General features: G+C 39.8%; 1 protein-coding gene across 1 annotated transcript; it reads left to right on the forward strand.

Annotated features, from left to right (window-relative positions):
- The first annotated feature begins 534 nt into the window (after positions 1-534).
- TXK (TXK tyrosine kinase) lies at positions 535-15,467 on the forward strand. The gene is made up of 14 exons (XM_010133750.1): positions 535-605; positions 830-932; positions 1,739-1,944; positions 3,579-3,644; positions 4,342-4,396; positions 5,181-5,260; positions 6,817-6,944; positions 8,167-8,241; positions 9,160-9,331; positions 10,039-10,255; positions 11,222-11,286; positions 13,353-13,471; positions 13,932-14,089; positions 15,399-15,467. Exons 1-14 carry the CDS (start codon positions 535-537, stop codon positions 15,465-15,467), a joined length of 1,584 nt encoding a protein of 527 aa, XP_010132052.1.
- The last annotated feature ends 6,206 nt before the right edge of the window (positions 15,468-21,673 follow it).

Consider the following 21,673-nt stretch of genomic DNA (forward strand, 5'->3'; position numbering starts at 1 on the left):
GCTGCAACAGAAATGGGCAAATCAGCATTAATTGAAGGAACTAAACATAGTGTGTCTCTTTTAATAAACCTCACAATAAAAAAAAGCTTGTCATGGAAGCATGGGTTTGTATTTGGCTTAGATAAGCTAAAAATTATGTGCTAGACATACAGAGAACTCGGCAGTTCTCCATCTCCTGTCCCTGATGATGTTCTCATGCCCTGCATTGCACTGGTTAGCTCTGGCATGGGGAGGTATGATCAGTCAGATTGGTACTGATCTGGCTGACAAGGTGTCTTTTTATTTTTGTTCATTGAGTGAGCTGATTTAACTCAACTCATCACAGAACCTTATAACTGCTAAGACATTGCGAGGGCAGCAGTTGAAACAAACAGCTAGGGTGATAGGAAAGCTCTGCTGTCTTTGGTGGCTGCAAATTCAGCTTTAATGATTTGCTAGATTTCACAACACAGAGCTAATAATGGGGCTAAGCACATACAATAGTACTTAATTCTGTAAGTTTAGTGAACAAACAGGAGCACTGCAAGTACGTTTATGTTCTTGTTCACAGATCACACCATTCAGTCTGTTTTCTGCTGCTGTTGCTGCTGCACTGTACAAAAAAGGTATGTGCCTAAGCTTTTCAGCAATTAGGACGATTGAAACACCTGCATGTAAAGGACTGCTTAAAATCCCTCCATTTTCAGTACAACTGCTAATAATACAGAAGTTTAAAGACACTCTATCCTTCATACCCCTAATGAAGGAAGGCATATATATTCATGAATGCTTCTACATGAATATTTGTAGATATGTATTTGCACAAATACTTAATGTTTTTCAAAATCAGAGCAATGAGAACAAAAATGAACCTGGACCCTGATGCTGATCTAGTGACCCAGTACTCAGCCTCACAACCAGACGTTTCCTATGCATCTACTTCGAAGTGCAGGGTGAGTAATGTTTTGGTAGGTGAAAAAAGAGAATTGAAGTGGGCACATACAGTGGCTCAGTACCAGAACAGGCAGAGGAGTAACTAACTCTTGAGAATGTAAGCTTCTTTGTTGAACAAAAAATATAGAGTAAATGTACCTGAAGATTCATACCCATGTACATATGGGGTTGCAGTGAGGTTTCCCAAGTCCACTGTCATGGACAAGGTGGTTCCTTCTCCCACTTTTGGTTTTGGGTGATGGACATAGGAAGGGTGGGAATGGCTAGTTAGGCAGATGCAAGCTCACCTTGCTCAGCTGGGATGTGAAACATTCACCTCAGTTTTACTAGACTTAAGTTGAATTTATCTGAGTTCTCAAAGCACAACTAAGTGCAAAGCTAGCCCCTAACCTCATGTAAAAGAAAATTATGATGTTCTGGCTGATTTGCCAAGAAAATCTGCAGCACCCTTTCTGTTAGCTCTCCAGATAAATGACTGAATTTCCAGACATTATAACTCCACTGATTTCAATGCTGCTCTGCTTTTACACCAGCTGAGGAGCTGTCCCAGCATTCATGCCATGTAGAAGTCACCCCGGTTAGGTAGTTGGCTTGTTTATTATTCATTGTACTTTCTATTGTCATTTTGGCTTCTATACCAAACTACTCAAATGTAAGTCTTGCTGTTTTACAAGTAATGAGCTGAAAGGGAAGCAATGACCACAATGCTTTCCATTTATTTCCTGGGGTAGTGTAATAGCAAGGGAATTAAGCAAGGCATAGGAGAGAGAAAAGACTCATTATGAAAGACACTTTTTCTCACTAGCTTAAGAGGCAACTGCAGTTAAAGAACAAGCCATTACCTCCTCTACCTGCTGAGGCCTTGGAAGACTACACAAAAAACCCCAGAGTTATCGCACTCTATGACTTTTTTGCTAGAGGACCCTTGGATTTACCACTCAAGAAGTCAGAAGAGTACATTATCCTTGAACAGTATGATCCGCACTGGTGGAAGGCAAGAGACCAACAAGGGTAAGAGAATGACCATCTCCTTCAATCTCCCTGCACAGAATGAAAACACTAAAACAATCCCTGGGAAAGTGGGCAGACAGAATGAGACGTGTGATTGTTCAGAGGCAGGTTTGAAAGTGCTCAGCTATGTACAAGGAACAGATTGACCGGGCAGACTTTCAACAGTATTTAGCACCCCAGAAGTGAGTGAAGAATCTAGAACCTATTGGGAATTCAGAGTCAAGTCCTATACTCAGTAATTTCCTGAGCAACACGAGGGGTTTGAGGACCAGCTGAATCACTGGTCTCTAAGCCATGTGCAAATTCAACTTTCCATACTTTAGGTGCTTTACCGTGCAGCGTATGTGTGCGAACACTTCAAAAGGACCATAGAGATTATTAAGATGCACCTGAAACAAAAATCCCTGATCCAAAATTCCTGGATGTTTTAGAGAGCTAGATGGCTTCATTTAGGATCCTTTCCATGTTTACATTTGGTTCACGTCATTTCCCTTTTTCCTTCATATTTTTTTCAGTGTATCCTGTACTCCGATGTTGGAAATGGCTCTATGTTATGTAATAACTGTGTCCTTTTAAATCAGATTTCACCTTTTTTTTTAAATGCTTTTCTCAACTCATATTTGCACCAAGACCCTCCAGGACTCCCCTTCTTGGCAGGACCCGGCCGCCCCATGCTCGGGTCTGTGATGTCCAGAGGTAGAGCAGTGACTCTTTCACGGGCACCCCCTTGCCGTGGGGAAGGAGCTTGCGTGCCCTTGTGAGGTTGAGAGCTGTGCTGGTGGTGGCATGTGCCTCCGGTGGGGTCTCCCAAGCCAGACAGGTCTCAACTGAAGGGTCAGACAAAGTGTGTCCACGGGCAGGATGGGCTCACTAGCCTTCGGGCACCATCCTAGGAGAAGGACAACTCTGACTCCAGATCCGAGCAGATGGAGCTCGTTTAGCCTTGTAAGGCTCCATCTAAGAGAAGGATACTCTAACCAAACCTACGACCTGAGGACTTCACTGTCACCATCCAAGCTATCGCCAGGCCCTGGCAGATGAACCTCAGGTGTAAAGGGTGGAGCCAGTTCCGCGCACGCTGCGCCTCACCTAAAAAATCCACCGCGCAGGCCCGAAGGGTGCACTCATCGCTTGCAGTGAGCGTGGGAAAAGCCCTTCCCAGATCTTCGTTCATGAAGCCAAGCCATGATGATGATTTGCACCAAGAGTATACTTGGTGTACTCTTGATTATTATTTTGTATATACGTGCAAGTACGTATACTCTTTATGTATCTTCATATGAAAGTTTTGTTTAGGCCAGAAATGAAGAGGTGGCTTCTGATTCAGGAGAAATATTTTTTTTCTTAAATTTTCTTTTGATTTCACTTGAAAATTTTCATTAACATGCTGCTCTCAGCACTCTATCCCAGATGACTTTTTCATTTCAGTAGCCATCCACAGCTGTGGTACAGGAAGATTGTGACTGGCATGAAAAGACTCAGACTCTATTCAATTCTGATGTTGGGATTCAGTATCTAATGGCACAGCCAGTAGTATAAGGAACCTTTGTAATTCAGCAAAAGGAAGATGTGTATCTTAGTCCTGCTAAGATTTTACACTATACTATAGCATTATCCCCAATTTGTTGTTTCAGGAACGAAGGTCTAATTCCCAGCAACTATGTTACTGAGAACAAGAAAAGTAATTTAGAAACATATGAGTGAGTACCCTTGAAAATTACAATTGTGCTTTCTTTTCTCAAAATGGATTGCAGTGATACATTCTAGTGCTTGATCCTTCAGTCTTTATCAGACATGAAGAGGTGTTTATTGAAAGCTCTCTTTTTGTTGCAAAACATTACTCTTAGAATGAATTAACCATTTTGATTTTGAACTATTGCTCAGAGAGTGTAACGTGATGTTACAAAACACTGAGCACTTCAACAACATTAATTTGCATAAACCATGTCAGAATCCAGATGTTTCCTATTTCTGTAGGCTCACTAGATAATGTTTCTATATTCTGATCTCTTCCTGTTGTGAACATGTAATTAATAGACTAGAAGCTAATTCCAATCGTTTCAACCTAACTTACTGGAAAGAAGAGTAAAATTCTCCAAAATTCTTCATGCTTTGTCCAGGACTGTATATTTCACCATTGGTTGGCTTGACTGTTTCCTGGGCTTTCTTTTCTTTGAGTTCACATTTAATCACAGTGAATGAGGAAAAAAGTGGTCATGTTTACAATGGTCTTATAAAGTCATTCCAAATGAAAAGATGTTTATATACCACTATAGTTCTATTCAGGTTTTTGGACTTGGAAGAGTGCGTCTTTTAAGATGAATTACTTTTGTGACACAGAGCAAACATTAATTTCTACTGGCTGAAATTAAATGAGAAGTTATCTCCTTGTTGCAGGTGGTACTGCAAAAACATAAACAGAAGCCAGGCAGAACTTCTCTTGCGTCAGAAGGTAACTCAGCTTATACATGGGGCTGATGATAACTAAAAAGATGTATCTGCAGAGGCATCAAAAGCATTACCACAGCCAAATCCAAATCTGCTTGGTATGCAGTAAGAAAGTACTTTAAAGTAAAAAGAGCACAGTGCAGACTATCTACACTTCACAGAGTTTTAAGTTGCAGCCCCAGCAAATCCTGTGCAGATTTTCCATACTAGATAAATTGAATCACATGCTGTGCTTGTCTTCTGTGTGAAACACTGAAGTCTGAAAAGCAGATAGTAAGTAAATTAGCAAGTTAACAGAGCTTAACAAACCCCCTGTGTCTTCCTTACGTATTAGAGCAAACAACCCATATTTTGTTCTCCCCACCAGTTACCAAAGTGCTTAACTAGGTTAAGTTCATTAAGTCTTTGCTCAAGGACTAACACAGAGCTTGGATGAGACAGACCAGAGGAGAACACCTCAGATAGAACTGTTTTACAGTATTTTTTCCTAGTTATTTGTACAATTTGATTGTTTGATAAATCAAAACATTTTCACTACTTGACACTGAAGAGTATAATTCATCTAAACTATTTAACTCCAAGAAATTGCCTGGCCTTTAGTGTTTTCCCTTGGTTAATTTTGCCCTGCTATGTACCTGGCTATCAATTCCCATTCCCCACTGCTTTATTCCCTTCCCAAATAGCCAGAGGTATTCCACAGAATTTCGTAATCAGATGTAAATCCTATCTCAAGGGAAGATTATTCAAGCTCAAAAGCAGAAAATAACTCTACTTGGATTTCTTTTCAGTCCAAAGAAGGTGCATTTGTTGTCAGAGATTCAAGCCAACAGGGACTTCTTACGTTGTCCATGTATTCACGGGCTAAAGGGTGAGTTGCTCTGAATGGTTAAGGTTTGAATCAAGAAGTGAGGGAAGAATTTTCCCCAAACTCTTCAGAAGTGGGTAGGTTGGACATGCAGTGCACAAGTGCAGGAAACCACCAGGGTACTCTTCATGCAGAGTTAATTATCGTATGTGCAGAAAAAATGACGGCGGGCAGTGGATCTGGAAGTCAGGGTGCAAATGTCCTGCCAAGACAAGATTAATTGCCCTCACTGAAATCCTCAGATAATCTGCTGTGTAAGCCATGCATCCCATCCATACAGTGCAGGCAATAAGACTTTACATTCCCACCTTCTTGCCTCTCTTTCTAAATGAAGTGCCATGGCCACCAGACCACGCCACCAGACCATGCCACCACAGCCTTTGGCCACTGCACCAAAATCCTTCTCTTCTCTGCAGGCTCTGCACACTATAAATTAATCCCCGACTCTGCTGTCCCTAACCTTCCCCTGTTTTTCTCCTAAAATCACATTACCTCCTCACTGTGCAGTCTTCTTTTGCCAGAGGACTGCCACAGGGCTCACTTTATCCTCACGTCAGTAACAATCACCTACTGCACTGACTTAACCCATCTCTATCTGCCTTATACATCCCTTCCTCAGCCCTCCTACTTCCTCCTGCATCAGTGGTATCCACATTCCTTCTCTCCCTCAGAGGAAGTCAGAGGCGAGAGGAGCAAGGCAAAGGCATTGCGGCTACCACTATCCTCTTCCTCCTTCCCTTCCCTTCTCAAAAGACAGCATGACCCCTCCCCACCACCTCCATGCTGGGCACAGGTTCATGATTGTGGTAGGGTACCAAGCTTCAGCAACCACCTCCAGCCTGTAATGCAAACTTAGCTTCTTAATTTTGAGTCTGCCAGAAAGCAGGGGTATAAAAAGCATACAGAAAGCAAGAAAGAGAGATAATGTGGAGAAATACAGAAAAGCAAATGTATAAAATAAAATGAAAAGCATTTTAATTTTAGAAGTTTAGAGTCAATTAAGTGCTGAATTAGGAGGAACGTCTCTTAAACTCTATAGATGTTTCTTATGGATGCAATGATACTGTGGAAACGCGTTGTGATTCTTGGCACTCAACCTCTTCCGTTGAGGGTCCATTTATGCACTTACTCTGATACAGAGGATGTAAAATGGCCCTTTATTATGTACTGAACAGAGTTACATAGTGTTAGACTAAGCCTCGCCCATCGTGGGTGGTTACTGCATTCCTGTAACGTAAGCATGTAAGCACGTAATCTTCCGAGCGCCTATACTGCCACCCAGTGTACCACAACAGTGTACCGCAACATGATACAGGGGTAAATATTTGTGCAATAAAAACCATTGTGCGGTATCTCCCAAAGCTGGGAGAGAGATCCATTCAAGGAATCTTTTTTTTTTTTTTGTCTGAAACAGTATCCCAGCTACAAACAGCCATTTAAAGTCAAGAATTGTATCTCAAGTTTTCAGATTTTTCTGTGCTCTCTTTCGAAGTGAAATTTAATCAGATTTATAGTATAAATAACTTTTACTGAAAATTATAATCCTTTGTTGATTCCAGAAGTCACAGTGGAGATATTCGACATTATCAAATTAAGAAGAACCACTTGGGACAATATTATGTAGCAGAAAAATATCTCTTTTCATCTGTTCCTGAACTCATCGAGTATCATCAGCACAATGCTGCAGGTAATGCATGCAAGCTGATAAAGTTTTACAGCTGATGATTTGAGGCCCCTCAGGACTTTGAGAGATCGGAAATTACTCTTCCTCTCATACTTTCCTTATGAAAAGAGACACAAGTTTTTCTATTGCTAATGAATGCAAATATGCCACAAGCCTTTCTGCTAAAGTCAGTGTCACTGACAAAGTCACTGTAGCCGTAGTGTGCATATACCATGGCGAAAGGGAAACTACCAAACTAATCTACATGTATTAAATGATCTTTACAAAGCTAGAACCCTAGTGTGTTTAGCTGCCCTGTAGTCTCCTGGGTCATATTTGACTGAATGGGAGTTATATGAAATTTGATCATAATTCTTTCCTTGTCTAAAATAAGGACTTGCATGCATACAATTTTAATAAAAGCAGGAGTTGTGCTCTGCATTAGCAGGCAGCATTCTACTGATTTTGGCAAAACAAACCCCACCCCACAAACAATCAAAGGCAGAATTAGGGAGCACAAGGACTCTCCAACACTGCCTTACAGCTTACCAGAGTTAGCCGCCTCTAACTGCTGGCTGACGGCATCCTTTTACAATTTTCAGCGTTAGAAAATCCCCTTCACCTTGGTTCTGCCCATCATTTTAATACAACATAAAGAGTCTTTATCCTGAATGAGTGGAGATGGGAAAACACACAGAGATAGTTTGCACTAGTGAGGAAGGAAGATAAGGGAATGGACAGAGCCTTTTGCTGGAGGGAGGAGGATTGCAGGAAACCTATGAAGCAGAAAAGGACCTGAAAGTAACAGTGGGAAGAATGAATGAACATAGGGAATCCTTGGTGAGGGATGTGCTCACTGGTACTCTTGGCTCATGAATTCAAAGGAAATGAATGACAGATACAAGAATATTTGTTGCAGTGGAAAACAATCCTGAGATATCCTGTTGGAAGAGACTGCTTAGGTGGGTGATATAGTATTGTATATAATTTAAGATCATTAACATTGTACAAACAAGTAAGAGTATCACTTTTAGTTGTATGAAAATACAGATACTTTTGTAGTCAGAGCCCCGTGAAATAGTATTCCTCCATTTCTTCTCGCTATAGTGTTTTATCTGAACAAGCTGTAAGCAAAAGTAACCTCAGGAAATCAGAAATGTACATCGGACTCGAAATATTTGTTTTTTTGAGAAAGGGTAAAATGGAGTAATTGGTCAACAGAATGTTGTTGTTATATCTCCTACAGGTCTCATCACTCGTCTCCGACATCCAGTTGGATTAGCTGAACGTTATTCACCAGCAACAGCAGGATTGAGTTATGGTAAATGTTTTAACTTCTTTGGTGGACATCTGGGTATCTGCCTAGGCAAGAATTTAGATCGCATTCACCCAGCTAAAAATTGTTGCATCTGTGAACTTGCCCAGTAATAAGGAACACAAAACCAGCCACATATTCACCAGTTATCTTAAAAGGTGTCAGTACGGAATGAGACACCTGACTTGAGTACTTCTGTTCAGCAACTGTTGTGCTTGTGTTACAACCACCAGTGCATTTCAGAGCTATCTGGACTTTTAAAAGTGGATATACATTTAATAGCTTTTCAAAGGCGATTTGATTTATATAAATGCTTAGAAAATGGAAATTAATATTATTTATGGAGAAGACTTTCTTTGTCAGTTCTGCAAGTTTTAGAAATAAGAATGAAATCTTTATAGTATTAGAGGAAAAAAACAGTAAGTGCCAGTTTTGTGTATATAGATCAGGAAGTTCATACCATCTGGCTAATAATCGGAACCTCCAAAATTGAGTATCTGTAATATTCTCTTAATATTTCTAAAGGGTAGAACTACTGTGATTATTACAGTAGAGGCAGCCAGTAACTATTTCTGTAGCTATACTATCCATCTGGAACTGGTTCAGAGTTAAAAACACCACTTATGATAATGCTAAAAAATTATCATGTAATCAAAGCTAAACACTTGCCTTATCTTCAAGCCTCAGACATTCCTACATTAAGCAATTTAATCACCAATCACATTGTTCAAGCTGTAAAATAGCATTCACATATAAACATATATGAGCACGTGGAAATTTTCAGATATTCAAAATTCATGCTATAGCTGATGAACAACTGTGATGTTTTACTGCGCGTTAACTGCAAACAGCAAGCCGTGTCTCCTGGAGCAGAGTTCAGGAAAGCCAGCCTGACTACTGAAACATCTCGGGTTGCTTTTACAGAGGAGTGGGAATTAAACCCATCTGAGCTGATGTTCATCAAAGAACTTGGGCGTGGACAGTTTGGAGTTGTTCAGCTCGGCAAATGGAAAGCAACCATCAAGGTTGCCATCAAAACAATCAATGAAGGTGCAATGTCTGAAGATGATTTCATTGAGGAGGCCAAAGTGATGATGTAAGTACAAAAGCTATTACATGTGGCAGTTGACATTGAGATGACCAAGAAATAAATATAACTTAGTTCCATTTGAAACAAGCCGACAAAACAGTTTGTTGTGAATGGTGGAAAGACTGAGATAAAGGTCTGAATCAGACTGACACAGAAGCTCACTGTACCCATGGCCAGACTCTTCCTTTAGAGCATGCACAGCTTTGTGCCGTGTAGCTCAATGGGAGTAAATCTTCTGATAAATACATGAGCTACTACAGCTATTCTTTCATCCGTAATTCAGTGCCTCTAGGACCACTCACAGAGCTCATACATATCTAAAGCTTTTGATACACTTTATTACCATTTCTGCTAATTTTGCAAATTAGGGAAGTATCCAGACCAGATCTTGGCACAGCCAAAAGAGAACCGTTGCAGGGTCGTGTCCCTGCCTGAGAGTCTGGCATAACTAGACCTTTTAATTTCATATTATCCAAATAAAGCTTTGCATTCACTGCATTTACATAACTGGTGAACACTTACGAATTAAAGGAGTGCACTTTTGGAGGAAAGTGTAGGCAGAAACATGTTAGATAGTGGGACAGCTCTGAGGCCAGTTGGGTCAAATACTGTTTATCAAGTACTAAGTATTTTTGAAAACTATCATGAGACTCAAAGGTCTAGTCACCTGCCAAGGACAAATGCTAGCCTGTCTAAAATGCAGTTTTAAACAGGAAACTCTCCCACCCGAAGCTGGTCCAGCTTTATGGAGTTTGCACATACCACAAGCCTCTCTGCGTGGTGACTGAATTCATGGAAAATGGCTGCCTGCTCAACTACCTTCGGCAAAAGCGAGGGAAACTTGGCAGAGACATGCTGCTGAACATGTGCCAGGATGTGTGTGAAGGGATGGAATATCTGGAAAGAAATAACTTTATCCACCGAGATTTAGTAAGTACAGCAGGTTTTCTGAAGCTCTTGGTAGATATTAGCAGTGTAGCACGTACCACTGCATTTTATGGGACAATAATGTGCCCTGTAAAACTTCGGCCCTGTAGGACCCAATAAGACAACGGTGTTTTCCTGGCTGTGAAACAAAACTTTTCAGCCGTTCTTTTGTCCACGGATAGTTGGAAAAACTGCTTGAGAGAAGTTTTTCCAGCTGGAAGAAAAACTTGAGAGGTCAGACAAAATTGGAATATCAGCATGGAGCAGACTGGTGTTAGGACCTCCTAATACAAGAGTATTATGCAGTGATCACATTGCAACAAAAATCACGGCAACAATGAGGGTTTTTATTAAACGATATCTTCTAGTATCTACATTTTTTCTGCTCCCTACTGATGCTGGGATATATGGCTGTCTTTTCTGCCCTACCCCTTATAGACAGGGAATCATAGGAGAGGAGCTTGTTTCTTTACTCTCTGCTTTTTTTTTTTTCCAGTGCTCACATTTGAATGCAGAGAGGAAATCTTCCTGCTCTCCTCCCTAGCTGCCTGAAGAAGTGCAATAACCCAAAAATTTCCAAGGAGTTCCTGATTTCTGTAATGAGAACGTCACAAAACTTTTCTGAAGATTCACATTGAGTGTCTGAATGCTAGTGTTCAGGAAAATAGCTCCTTGGATAACTAGACTCTGCAGCCTAAAATGTCTTTCACCATGCAGCAATATGTAAAAATATTGCAACTCGCACTACAGATATTTACACTGATATATGCTGTGTATGTGTCACTACACAGTAGTGAAATAATGTTCACTGACTCAGAGCCAGAAATTCACTTGTATTTTTGAGCAAGACACTCATCTCCTTTTAGAATATAAACAGTACGAGCTGAAACAAAAATAATCATCTGTTTCATTCTTCTTAAAATGTGTTAGCGCAGATGATTTCACCTATGTTTCTCTTATTTTCCCCAGGCTGCAAGAAACTGTTTAGTCACTGCAGAGCACATCGTTAAAGTATCGGACTTTGGCATGGCGAGGTACGAGGATGTTGAAGCAGGTTTTCTGAGTACCTGTTCTCAGTCAGCTGTAGCATGACCTTGAGTTAACCTTACTGCTTGCATAGCTGGTTTGGGGAATCCCACTGTGGTAAATTTTTGAATTCTGATGAGAATTGTAATGCTGTTTAACTGTGGTACCGCAAATTGGATGTTTTGTCCTCCTCTTGCTATTGGTGAGTGTAAGACAGGTTAAAAAAGTGCCAGGTAAACTTCTGAAGTGCTTATGCACAGAGAAATGCCCAGGGTGCACTGGGCTGCCAGAAGCTTGAAGAAACAAGTGCCCCAGCTTTTCTGAGCAGTAGGGAGGACAGAAAGTCCCTAAGGACAGATCCAGGTGCTGCTGCTGACCTTTAGAGGTGGCAGCAGCTGAGTAGGTCAGGCAGAAGGCAGAGAGAACCGGCAGGGTGGGCAGGAAGCGTGATGTGCACGGCTGTAGCAGGGAAGTGGGTTTTCTGCTTAATGAGAGCACAGCCAAAGATGGAGAAAGACAACTCAATGCACGCTGACAAGCACTGGCCAGAGGAACGTAGCTCTGCCCTCACAGACTTCATCCAGAGGTTGTGCTATAGATAGCTGAGCTGACCCAATGACCAACTGCTATCCAGAGGCGTGGTCTCAGCACAAAGCTCACCACTCCCCTGTTTTACTGGCTGTTTTTTCCTCTGGATGAGTAGACTGAAACTTTGGGAGGCAGGCAAGCTTGAAAGGCAGTGCATGGCTCTGAGCAGGAGGTGGTGGTGACATTCACCTTGCTGATGCGAGTCACTACATCAGCACTTCCATGCAGCTTAGCTTCCCCTTTGGTTTTGCTTCCGATTTCTAGTCTAAGGATTACAGCACCTCAGCTGTTCATAAATAACTACTTGTTTTTCAAAAGGCTGTGCCCACAGGTTGCTCTGCTCCCCAAAGCGTAATTTTGGTATCACGGGTCTGGATTCATCCAAATGCACCAGAAAGCACAGGAAGACACCAAGCGGTTGTCAGGGTCCAGTCTGAGAATGATGGACCTGAATAGCTCACTGATGCCAAAAAGTGGAGACTGGTTGATGCCAAAAAGTGGAGACTGGTGTGGCTCTAGGACAAGCACTCAGTCTCTGGGGAGACAATGGAGAGGTGGCAGGAACACAATCGGATTATTCAGAGCTCACACAGCTGCCAATACTGGTTATTTTGTACTGTTATTTCAAATCTAAAATGTTCCGTATCCAATACCCTCTTGACTTTCTGTATCTGCACCAGTATAAGGAAGGGAGACACAGGGATGATTTCTCTCACTGTGACCTCCTTTAAAAGGTGCCAATGTGGTATGTCTTCTGTGAAAACAAATGTTGTGTGGTGCACATCTGTCAGCTGCTCAGGAACATTAATACTGTGAAAATGTGCACAGAGCTTGTATGTGTGTACAGATCAGTTTAGTAGCCTTTTAAAATGTCGCCCTACAAATGCCCGCAGCGGACACATAATTTCATCTTATCTGGGAGGTCAGCTCCTACAAGCTTGGGCAAAGAAAATTACTTTTCCAGTGCACCTGCAAGAGCTGTTGCCTTGTATGTGATGAAAATTTCTTTCTGTGTTGCTTCTGTAACAATGCGACAGACACCTGTGAGGTTGAGCAGTTACAAAGTGTAGCCCTCTACAACGGGTATTTGCGTACAATAAATGGTTGAAAAGGTGGGCTCTTTCGAGAAAAGATGATAACTGCTGCTTTTCCTGCCCATGGTGAAGGAATGTGTCCTATCAATATATACTGAGATGATGACAATAACGACCATCCTGTCGGTCACACAGATGGAATTAAAATGTTTTATTCCAACACACTTCTCACGAACAATTCAAATCATTAATTAAAACAGAAATCTCTTGAAGTGCATAGCTTGCAGTGTGGATATCTGTGTGTATTTTATACTAAATCTGTGATGCCATTTCCTTGTTTCTAAATCAACACTGTATTTTTATGGAATTATAAACCATCTGTGGAAATGCCACCAGATCTGCTTGTCCTTTAACTATGACTCAAATGTATGCTCTTTCCTGTTATTCTTTAGGTATGTCATTGACGATGAATATATCAGTTCTTCAGGTGCCAAGTTTCCAGTCAAATGGTCATCTCCCGAAGTCTTTCATTTCAAAAAATATAGCAGCAAATCAGATGTCTGGTCATTTGGTGAGTTGATTAGGAGAATGTCCAACATACTGTGCTTTCCTAAAACTACTGATGTCATTTAGGAAAATGTACTTTACTTTTTACTCATGCTACCTGTCTTAAGTTTTAGTCCTCCCCATTTTTCAAATCTTGCTTATATTGAACAAGTATGTTTTTCAATAGAAAGGCTCTGTGCCTGAAAATTAGACGTTGATTGAAATCCTTGGTAAGTCCCCATTAGCCAAATGTGTATTCATCTTAGTTTCATGGACCACCACCTTCGCTGACTTCAGAGAGCAGAATTATATTAGTTGAAAGTGTTCATGGTTGTGCCTCTTCATTCAGCTCAGGTTGCCCCTATTTTTATGCATTTTTCAATACACAAACAATCAAGAGTGTGGGTTTTTTTCTTTTAATGTTGTTAAAGAGCTTGTGGGTTTGGGGTTTGTATTTTGTCTTGAATATTTTCATTAACTTCTAGGTGTACTGATGTGGGAAGTTTTCACAGAAGGCAAAATGCCTTTTGAAAATAAGACAAATTTTGAAGTTGTCCGTGAGATTTCTCAGGGTAACCGACTTTACCGACCACGCTTGGCACCACATATGGTGTACAAAGTCATGTACAGCTGCTGGCATGAGGTTTGTTGCCCTTTTTTTCCTGTGATATTACTTTATTAATAATTTCTAATGTGATTTGAAAAGCAATTTTTAAAAATTGAGGCATTAAATCCTTATTTTATATCTGTGGCATCCTCAGTATCTCTCACTACGCTTTTCACAAATCACTCCTCGGTTTACAAGCCTGTTTCTTTTGACTATTGCATCTAATAGATACAAAGCACATAATCAGTACAACCGGACTAGACCATCCCTGCTTTTCAATATGCCACTACTGCCTCGCCTCTCTACTGTGTCAAATGTAAAACCTTTGTATCATGCATAGCTTTCTCTAGCTCTGCTCTGAATGATAACCATAACACATTCATATACAAAGTGGGTATGGCCATTAAATATGGATTTTAAACCCTGGTTTTCGGGTGTACATCAGCACCTCTGTACATCACCGCAGTTCCTAGGCTGCATCACTTTCACCCTCTTCACTCTGATTTAATACTTCATGTGATTTCTCAATTTCTTCAGCACGTATTTCTTTCTATATTGGTACCAAAACATTGACTTCATTAACTTCTCCATCTGAGTAATCCCTTAAGGTCCCTCTTTCTCTAGTGTTTGCAGGAAATTAATCTTTAATTTTAGATAAAAAGTACTTCCAGAAGAGCTTTGTGTGCAATGCCTTCCCGTAAACAGGCAGGCATTCACTGAGAGTAGCTGGGGAACCTCAATGCTACCATTGTGTCCTTTATCCTACCTCTCCTTTCTTGCCCATCTTTTTCCCACCTGTATGAAATTTTTAGATCCTAAATAAAAATAGCTTAAGAGACTGAAATCTAAACTGCATCTAGATTGCTTGCTTACTGCAAACATCCACCAGGATGCCAGCCAGCAGAGAGAGGATAGGAAGAAGTTCTCTCTTCTGTCTGCCGTCAGCCATGAGTTTGTTCCATACTGAGCTGCAGCACATCAAATGATACAGCAGGGAAGGTCCTTTCTCAACAACCCAAGAAACATTCCTGAGTGTCATGGTTTCCTGAGAGGCAGTGACCCACTGTGGGGGAGAAATCCTGTAAGGAATTCCGGTCCAGAATTGAAACAAATATAAAGAAATTTTAGAAATACTTGGAAAAGTGGCTGTGCTCATGCTGCTGGTGTCATGAAGAACTGATGATTTTTTCCCCTCAAATGATAAACTTAATCTTTTCTTGTGTATTAATAAAATGAAATGTAAATTTAAAGTGATAGCTTTTAGGTACATGTAACCACCTTCTGAAGTTCTGCTACTGTAACTGACCAATCTGCTAACAGAATTTATGCCTGTTTTTCTTTTCAGAAACCTGAAGGACGTCCTACTTTCGCAGAGTTACTAGAGACCCTCACAGATATAACGGAGACAGGATAATCAGAGATTTTACACCAATATGTTTACTGAGAGGTCAGCGTTATGCATGTCAGTAATGTAGCTGGTACAAAAAAGCTCAGCCATTTACAGCAGTCTCTGATTAAATTGTAGTACCAGCAGTCTACATATTGAAGATGCTATTTGAGCTTGGCTTAAATTTTACTCGTTTGAGGAAGATACTTCAGGAGATTTGTTTGGGACTCTCAAGGCCTTGTTTTCATGATTTGGGACAAAAACCTCCAGTCTGGAAAGAACTGACCAAGCTTACTTACTTTACAGGCCTTTTTATCTATTCTTTTGTTCGGAGCCATGCTAATTCCTGTAACAATATTATTAAATTATTTGGTATTTACTAAGACTTATGCTCTGGGGAATACTGATTGGCAGCAGCAAAAATGATGGAAGAACCTGTGATAAAGCCCTAGCTAGGTCATGTTTAAGGGCAAGTCCTTTTCCACTGCAAAGCATCCGGCACTGAAGAAATGCCCTGTTGTTTCAGAAGGGGCAGCAAGCTACATGACCAACTGCCAGAGCAGTGCCCACACATGTGCCCATACCCACTGCTGTGGATAAAGGCAGGCAGGGGGAGCAAAGGGAGCAGTCATTTAGCAGCTCCCAAGTGACATCTGAACAACTGGAAAGACTGGCATCCCTGAAACATTTTAAACCTGCATCACAGGTCAAGGTGTCTTCTCTACCAATTCTGCATAAAAAGAGAGTAAGGGTAATTTTATCCAAACCTCTCCAACAATTTTCCAGTATTGTCTCCCATTCCTTGCCTGCTGCTGCCTACTCAAACTTGCCATAGTCCTCCCTTTGCAAGTGCCCAGAGTGGGGCAAGTTAAAGCTGGGACCTGACAATAAAACAAAGTGCTTTGAATTAGTCGACTTCAGAGAGATTCTGTGACATCTGACATGGACAATGTTTGTAACCCTACTTCTTATGTTATTTTTCACTTTTAATTTTAACGCTTAAATGTGGTCAATACAAATATAGAGAAGAAAAGGCAGACAAAGTTCATAATCGTTTAATACAAAATAGTCATAACATTACAAATAAATAGGTTCTTTAAAAATATTATTGCATTGTGAATTGTTTGTAGGTAAATACATAATAACATTTAGTTTTCTAGCACTTTGTAGACAAAATATGTATAACACACTAGCTCAAGGATAATTGAGTTCTGCGCAATTTAATTTTTCATTTCCAAATTTAAAAAATAACTGTAACAATGAAATGAAATATATCAAACACCCCAAATTTTGAATTCCCAGAAGATGATGGCATCTCTGGGTCAAATTCATTCCTGGCATTAATCATTCATCTTTACTGCAATAGTATTTTGATAGTTATCATCCATTAGGAAAGGAAGTTTTTAGTCCTGTTTGAAGATTTGCGAGTACCTTTGAACACACTTCTAAGGCATTTCTGCTTCTAGTGAAACACAATATCCCTGTAGTTTCATATAATCTGCCAGAAGAATTGCTACCAAATGATGCCACTGTTTACTTTTATAATGGATTTATTTATGACCATTCAATTCCTTATCAGACTATGACTAAATACAGATCTATACAACACTCATACAACTCACCACGATTTATGCCCAGGCCACAGAAGCACAAGGCTTGTCAGCAGATGATGCACTACAAATGTGAAATTAAACCTGTCTCTGCAATATAAAAGTATATGGGGACTTTGAATAATGTATGAGGCATCTTTTTTAATAGCTCTTGTAAAACTGGTTTTGCCACATTTATTATAGCAAGTTAATACGTAATACACTACAGCACCATGCAGAAAAAAGCAGCTCCATTAGGTTTATGTACTCAACGCACCCTGCTCATGCCCATTTCACTGAGTTGTGCAATGGTGAAAATGCATCCATCCTTAAAAGATGTTGGTCTAATACACGGAGCCAATACTGCTTGCCTCCCACACTTCAGCTTCTCAATATAACCTTTCTGTAGGCTGCTTTGGGAAAATTATGCGCAGGCTGTTACTAACACTGACACATATAAATTTAACAGCTGCTATCATTAGGCTGACAGTAAATTAATAAAAAAGCACTAGAACATGATTCAGTCAGTGAAACCAGTGCTTAATCAGAAACCAGAAAGGTCTACAGGACAAAGGTCAGGCATCTACAGTGTATTTACTTAGTAGAACAGCTACACCCATAAATGAAGACTAAGTAGGCCACTTTAAATCTCCCAGTGTCTCTGAGCTTAGCTCAAACTCTAACCATATTCAAACAGGCAAAAATGAAACTACTTCTACTGGTGAACAGTAAATGCCACCCATGTCACTGACCAAAAAGAGGCACGTATGGGCAAACAGATGTCTGTTAGCCGTTTTTTTTAAAACCTATGTGCGGGAAAAGAGAGACCTAGAAGAGCAGTAAAGGTTGGAAGGAGACACTCTAACACATCCACACAGGCAACGTCTGGTAGAAGGCTGTGTAAGTGCTCAGTGTTTGTAAAATAAAGCTGATGTTTTCTAATCAAACATCAGAACACTTGCAGCAAGTCAGTGTTATGGATAGGAGGAAAAAAAGGCAGAATTCCCAGCTTCTGTGTGCCAGCCACTTAGGATGTATCTCTTTTCTATATAAAAAGTTGCATTGTTGACAAACTGGAATCTATTTTCAGAAAGTGAAATTACTTCCCTCATCAAAAGTCCTCCACAGGAGCAATGCAGATCAATTACCTGTTTGTACAGGTCTGATGACATTTATCTCCAGTGCCATTTGGTTTTCAGACAAACCCTCTCCCATCTACGAAGTTTCACAAAAAGGGAGGCCCTGCAGACACACTCACACGCATCACCAACACCACTCCTCCCTCATGCACCACCAGCCTGGCTCCTGCTCAACCTCTCCATCCTGTTCTGAACCTCAGCACCATTTTAAAACCCACCAGAAAGGAGTCAGCTACAGGAAACCCACTCTGCTAAAAGAGTATTTTCTACGACTCTTGCCAGTTTTTGTTTTCTGGATTTTAAACAGTAAGAGAATGGCATGTGCTAGCATTGAAACATTCTCCATTATAGCTCCAGGACACAACCATGAGGAGCAAATAGGCTGAAGTTTTGAACCAGTACTCTTTGGGATGAAATCTTTTTATAGCATGGCTGGGAAAGCAAGTAAAAGATGATGGTGGAATAGGTTTCTATAGAAACTAATAACCTACATACTTCCTTCCAAATTCCCTGCAGATTATTTAATCTATCCAAGTCTTCTTGACCTACCTAAATTTAGCTATGTAATGAATTTAATTGCCCATTAATTTGTCCTCAGGTACACCAGAAATGAGTAGCTGCCAAGATTTGTTTTGTATCATCATTTAAAAGACATAATTTGGTTAGCAATGTGTTGCCTCTGAGGTTTTCTTTGTTCCAGCTCTTAACCACTCACCCTACTTTCCAAAACACTTCAAATTACTTTAGATAATATCCTTCATTTCACCGCTTGGAAACACCTGACAACTCACTGAAATACTCTCCAATGATGACTGGCCATGAGAAAGAGATCCCTAATGCACTGGCTTTGGGTTTTCTTTCCTAGTTTAGAAGGGAAGGGATTTTCTCTTGCCCATTATTTTTGTCTCACAAAATCCCTGTCTTTCGACTACTACTATCATCAGCATTAGATGTTCCTTGACAGGAACATCTACAGAACACCAGGGTAAAAATCAACACATCAGGACAAATTGGTTAATTCTGTAAGAGAAGCCGAAATCTCTTGATCTCTCTGTACTCTTTCCTTCAGTTCCATCATAACATTACAGACTTTAGCTCAAGGTGAATATATCGTAGTTTCACATGTGGCTTTTCTAGGGGAGTAGAAAATCTTTCCTACAGGAAAAAACTAGTAAAAGTCAAAACTACAAAAAGAAGGTCATGACCGGGTCAGACACACATGAACTGCAAGGACACCAGCCAGACCTTCATCTAGAAACTACTTATGTGTGCAGATGACAAATTACTAAAACCAAGATTATTCTCTTTGGATCTATCAGATACATAGTGTTTAAATACTTTACTTACCAGAAATATGAATTACACTCCTTTTCATGCCTACTTTAAAATACACAGATAATTTAGTACATAATCCATGAATAATTTATTACAAGAGAAATAAAAGTATAATTTCACTAAAAATTAAGATTATTTCAAATTAGTAATTATAAATATTTTCAAAAATAGTAGCATCTTATAGCAAATGTTTTTTATACAAAGAAGATAGTCAATAATTTACTCCTTAAAATGACAGACTTCCAGTACACCACGAAAATAAGCAACAGCTTGGTTTTCAGACTTTGTAAAAAAATAACATTAGATGTTATTTATGTATAAAAGCAGGTATGCAGGCCCAGAAGAAAATAGAGAATTTTTGCTTGGTACAAGTTAATTAACTGCCAGGAGTTGTGTAAAAAGAGCCCTGACCCTTCTCAAAGAAAGTATTACTACATATCTTAAAAAAATGTCAACACACATTCAAGAATTGGGCTGGTTGCTTTTTTGTACAAATAACCCATTTGGTCACACCACACTGATGACTGTGTAAGCAAATAGAGGGGCCAGGAGCCGTGCAAAAGGACTTCTTTTTCTCTTTTTAGGGTCAATCAACATTTTCTTCAGTTATTCTTTATCTTATATGAGTAATTCAGAGTGAAAAGCAATGCAAGATTTCGTTAAAAGGCAAACTGTAAAGACAACACCATCTTTAGCATTTTTTAAATTTGTATTACCTGTTCTTAATTATAAAAATTTTGTAGCTTGAATCTGGTCGATAAAGTCAAAGGATTCTCTACATTAACTAAGAAATAATGAAACCCTGTTGGTATATTTTCTACTTTGAAGCTTTTTTAACACATGCATTTTAACAGCAAAGAATTGCTGTGACGTTCATCTCTTGGAAAGCTGAAAAATATTCCAAAGCTGTATACGTGGTCAATATATTTTCAAGGCAAGCACATTTTTTTGTGAAAACATCTTTTGCTGGGGTAACATTACTGCCACCTCCTGCACTAGTGAATGAACTTCTCAAATTAGGTAATCACAGGTGATAACCTCCATACTCATTGCCTAATGATATTTCCTGAGCTACCTTTACATTGGTAAGATTACCTGCAATATTTTATAAAGTACCTCAAAAGAACTGGACACACTTTTCAGCATCACTTTTTTGAGATATGCTTTTCATTGTAAAAATCAGGGTTTAGAAATAAGGTGCAGGTGATTGATAGAATTTCCACCTCTTCCTGTAGGAATGTCAACTACAAACCCAGCCAAGTGAAAAAAAAAAAGGTGCTTAGAATTTAGAAATAACTATAAACTAGTATCCCTATTGCTACTTTGATATAGTTTTTGATAGCTTCTAAAGCATCATTAAAAATAATTAACAACCGAGATGTTCCATGAATGTCTTTCAAAAAGGAAGTACTGAAACTTTGTAAAACACAAACAAATATGAAATACTGGCAGCAACCCTTCTGTTCTTACAGCTGTTTCTTTCACAGAACAATTCACTATCCATCCAATGTGTCCACTTTTACTACACTCTGAATGTTAGAGAATATACAGCCTGCTTCATGAGGAGGTTCTGCTTGGCATATAAAACTCTGCTGATTAAAACCAGTTTTTAACTGCTGAAATGCTAGCATCCTCTGGCAAAGGTCCTGGACTCACAATTAAAAACCCAAGAACTGGAAATACCACCTTTCTGACGAGCTTGTCATGACCCACACATCTGATTGCTGAAGCTACTTTCTTGCTCACAAAGTGGCAACAAAGGGGACCGTAATGAGTAAACCACGGACTGCGCAAGCCGTCTTTGTGAGATGACGATCGGTGACCACAGCTGAGCAGCATACTGTGGTACAGATACTGATCTTCAAGGCCTACAGTAGATTAATAGCTAAAACATCTAACAGAGGTGAATACTCATTTTTTGAAAATACAAAAAGGCCAAACTAAAACAAAAGATGTTTTGATGTTTCTCGCCCCTTGATAACAGCCCTTTCTTTATCTAGTATTTTTAGAAATAGCTCACAGATTGGAAAATGGATTTTGCTTTTGTAACAGAATATAAAATAACAGAACTGGTTTCCTGCTAAGAAACTATAATATCTTTCCATAAAACCAGAAAAAAATTGAAAAGCTTAAATGGGTTTTGATGAATAGATGGCGACATTAGGAAGAA

This window comes from Buceros rhinoceros, unplaced genomic scaffold, assembly GCF_000710305.1.
Source record: "Buceros rhinoceros silvestris isolate BGI_N320 unplaced genomic scaffold, ASM71030v1 scaffold12873, whole genome shotgun sequence".
In the NCBI taxonomy this organism is placed as follows: Eukaryota; Metazoa; Chordata; class Aves; order Bucerotiformes; family Bucerotidae; genus Buceros; species Buceros rhinoceros.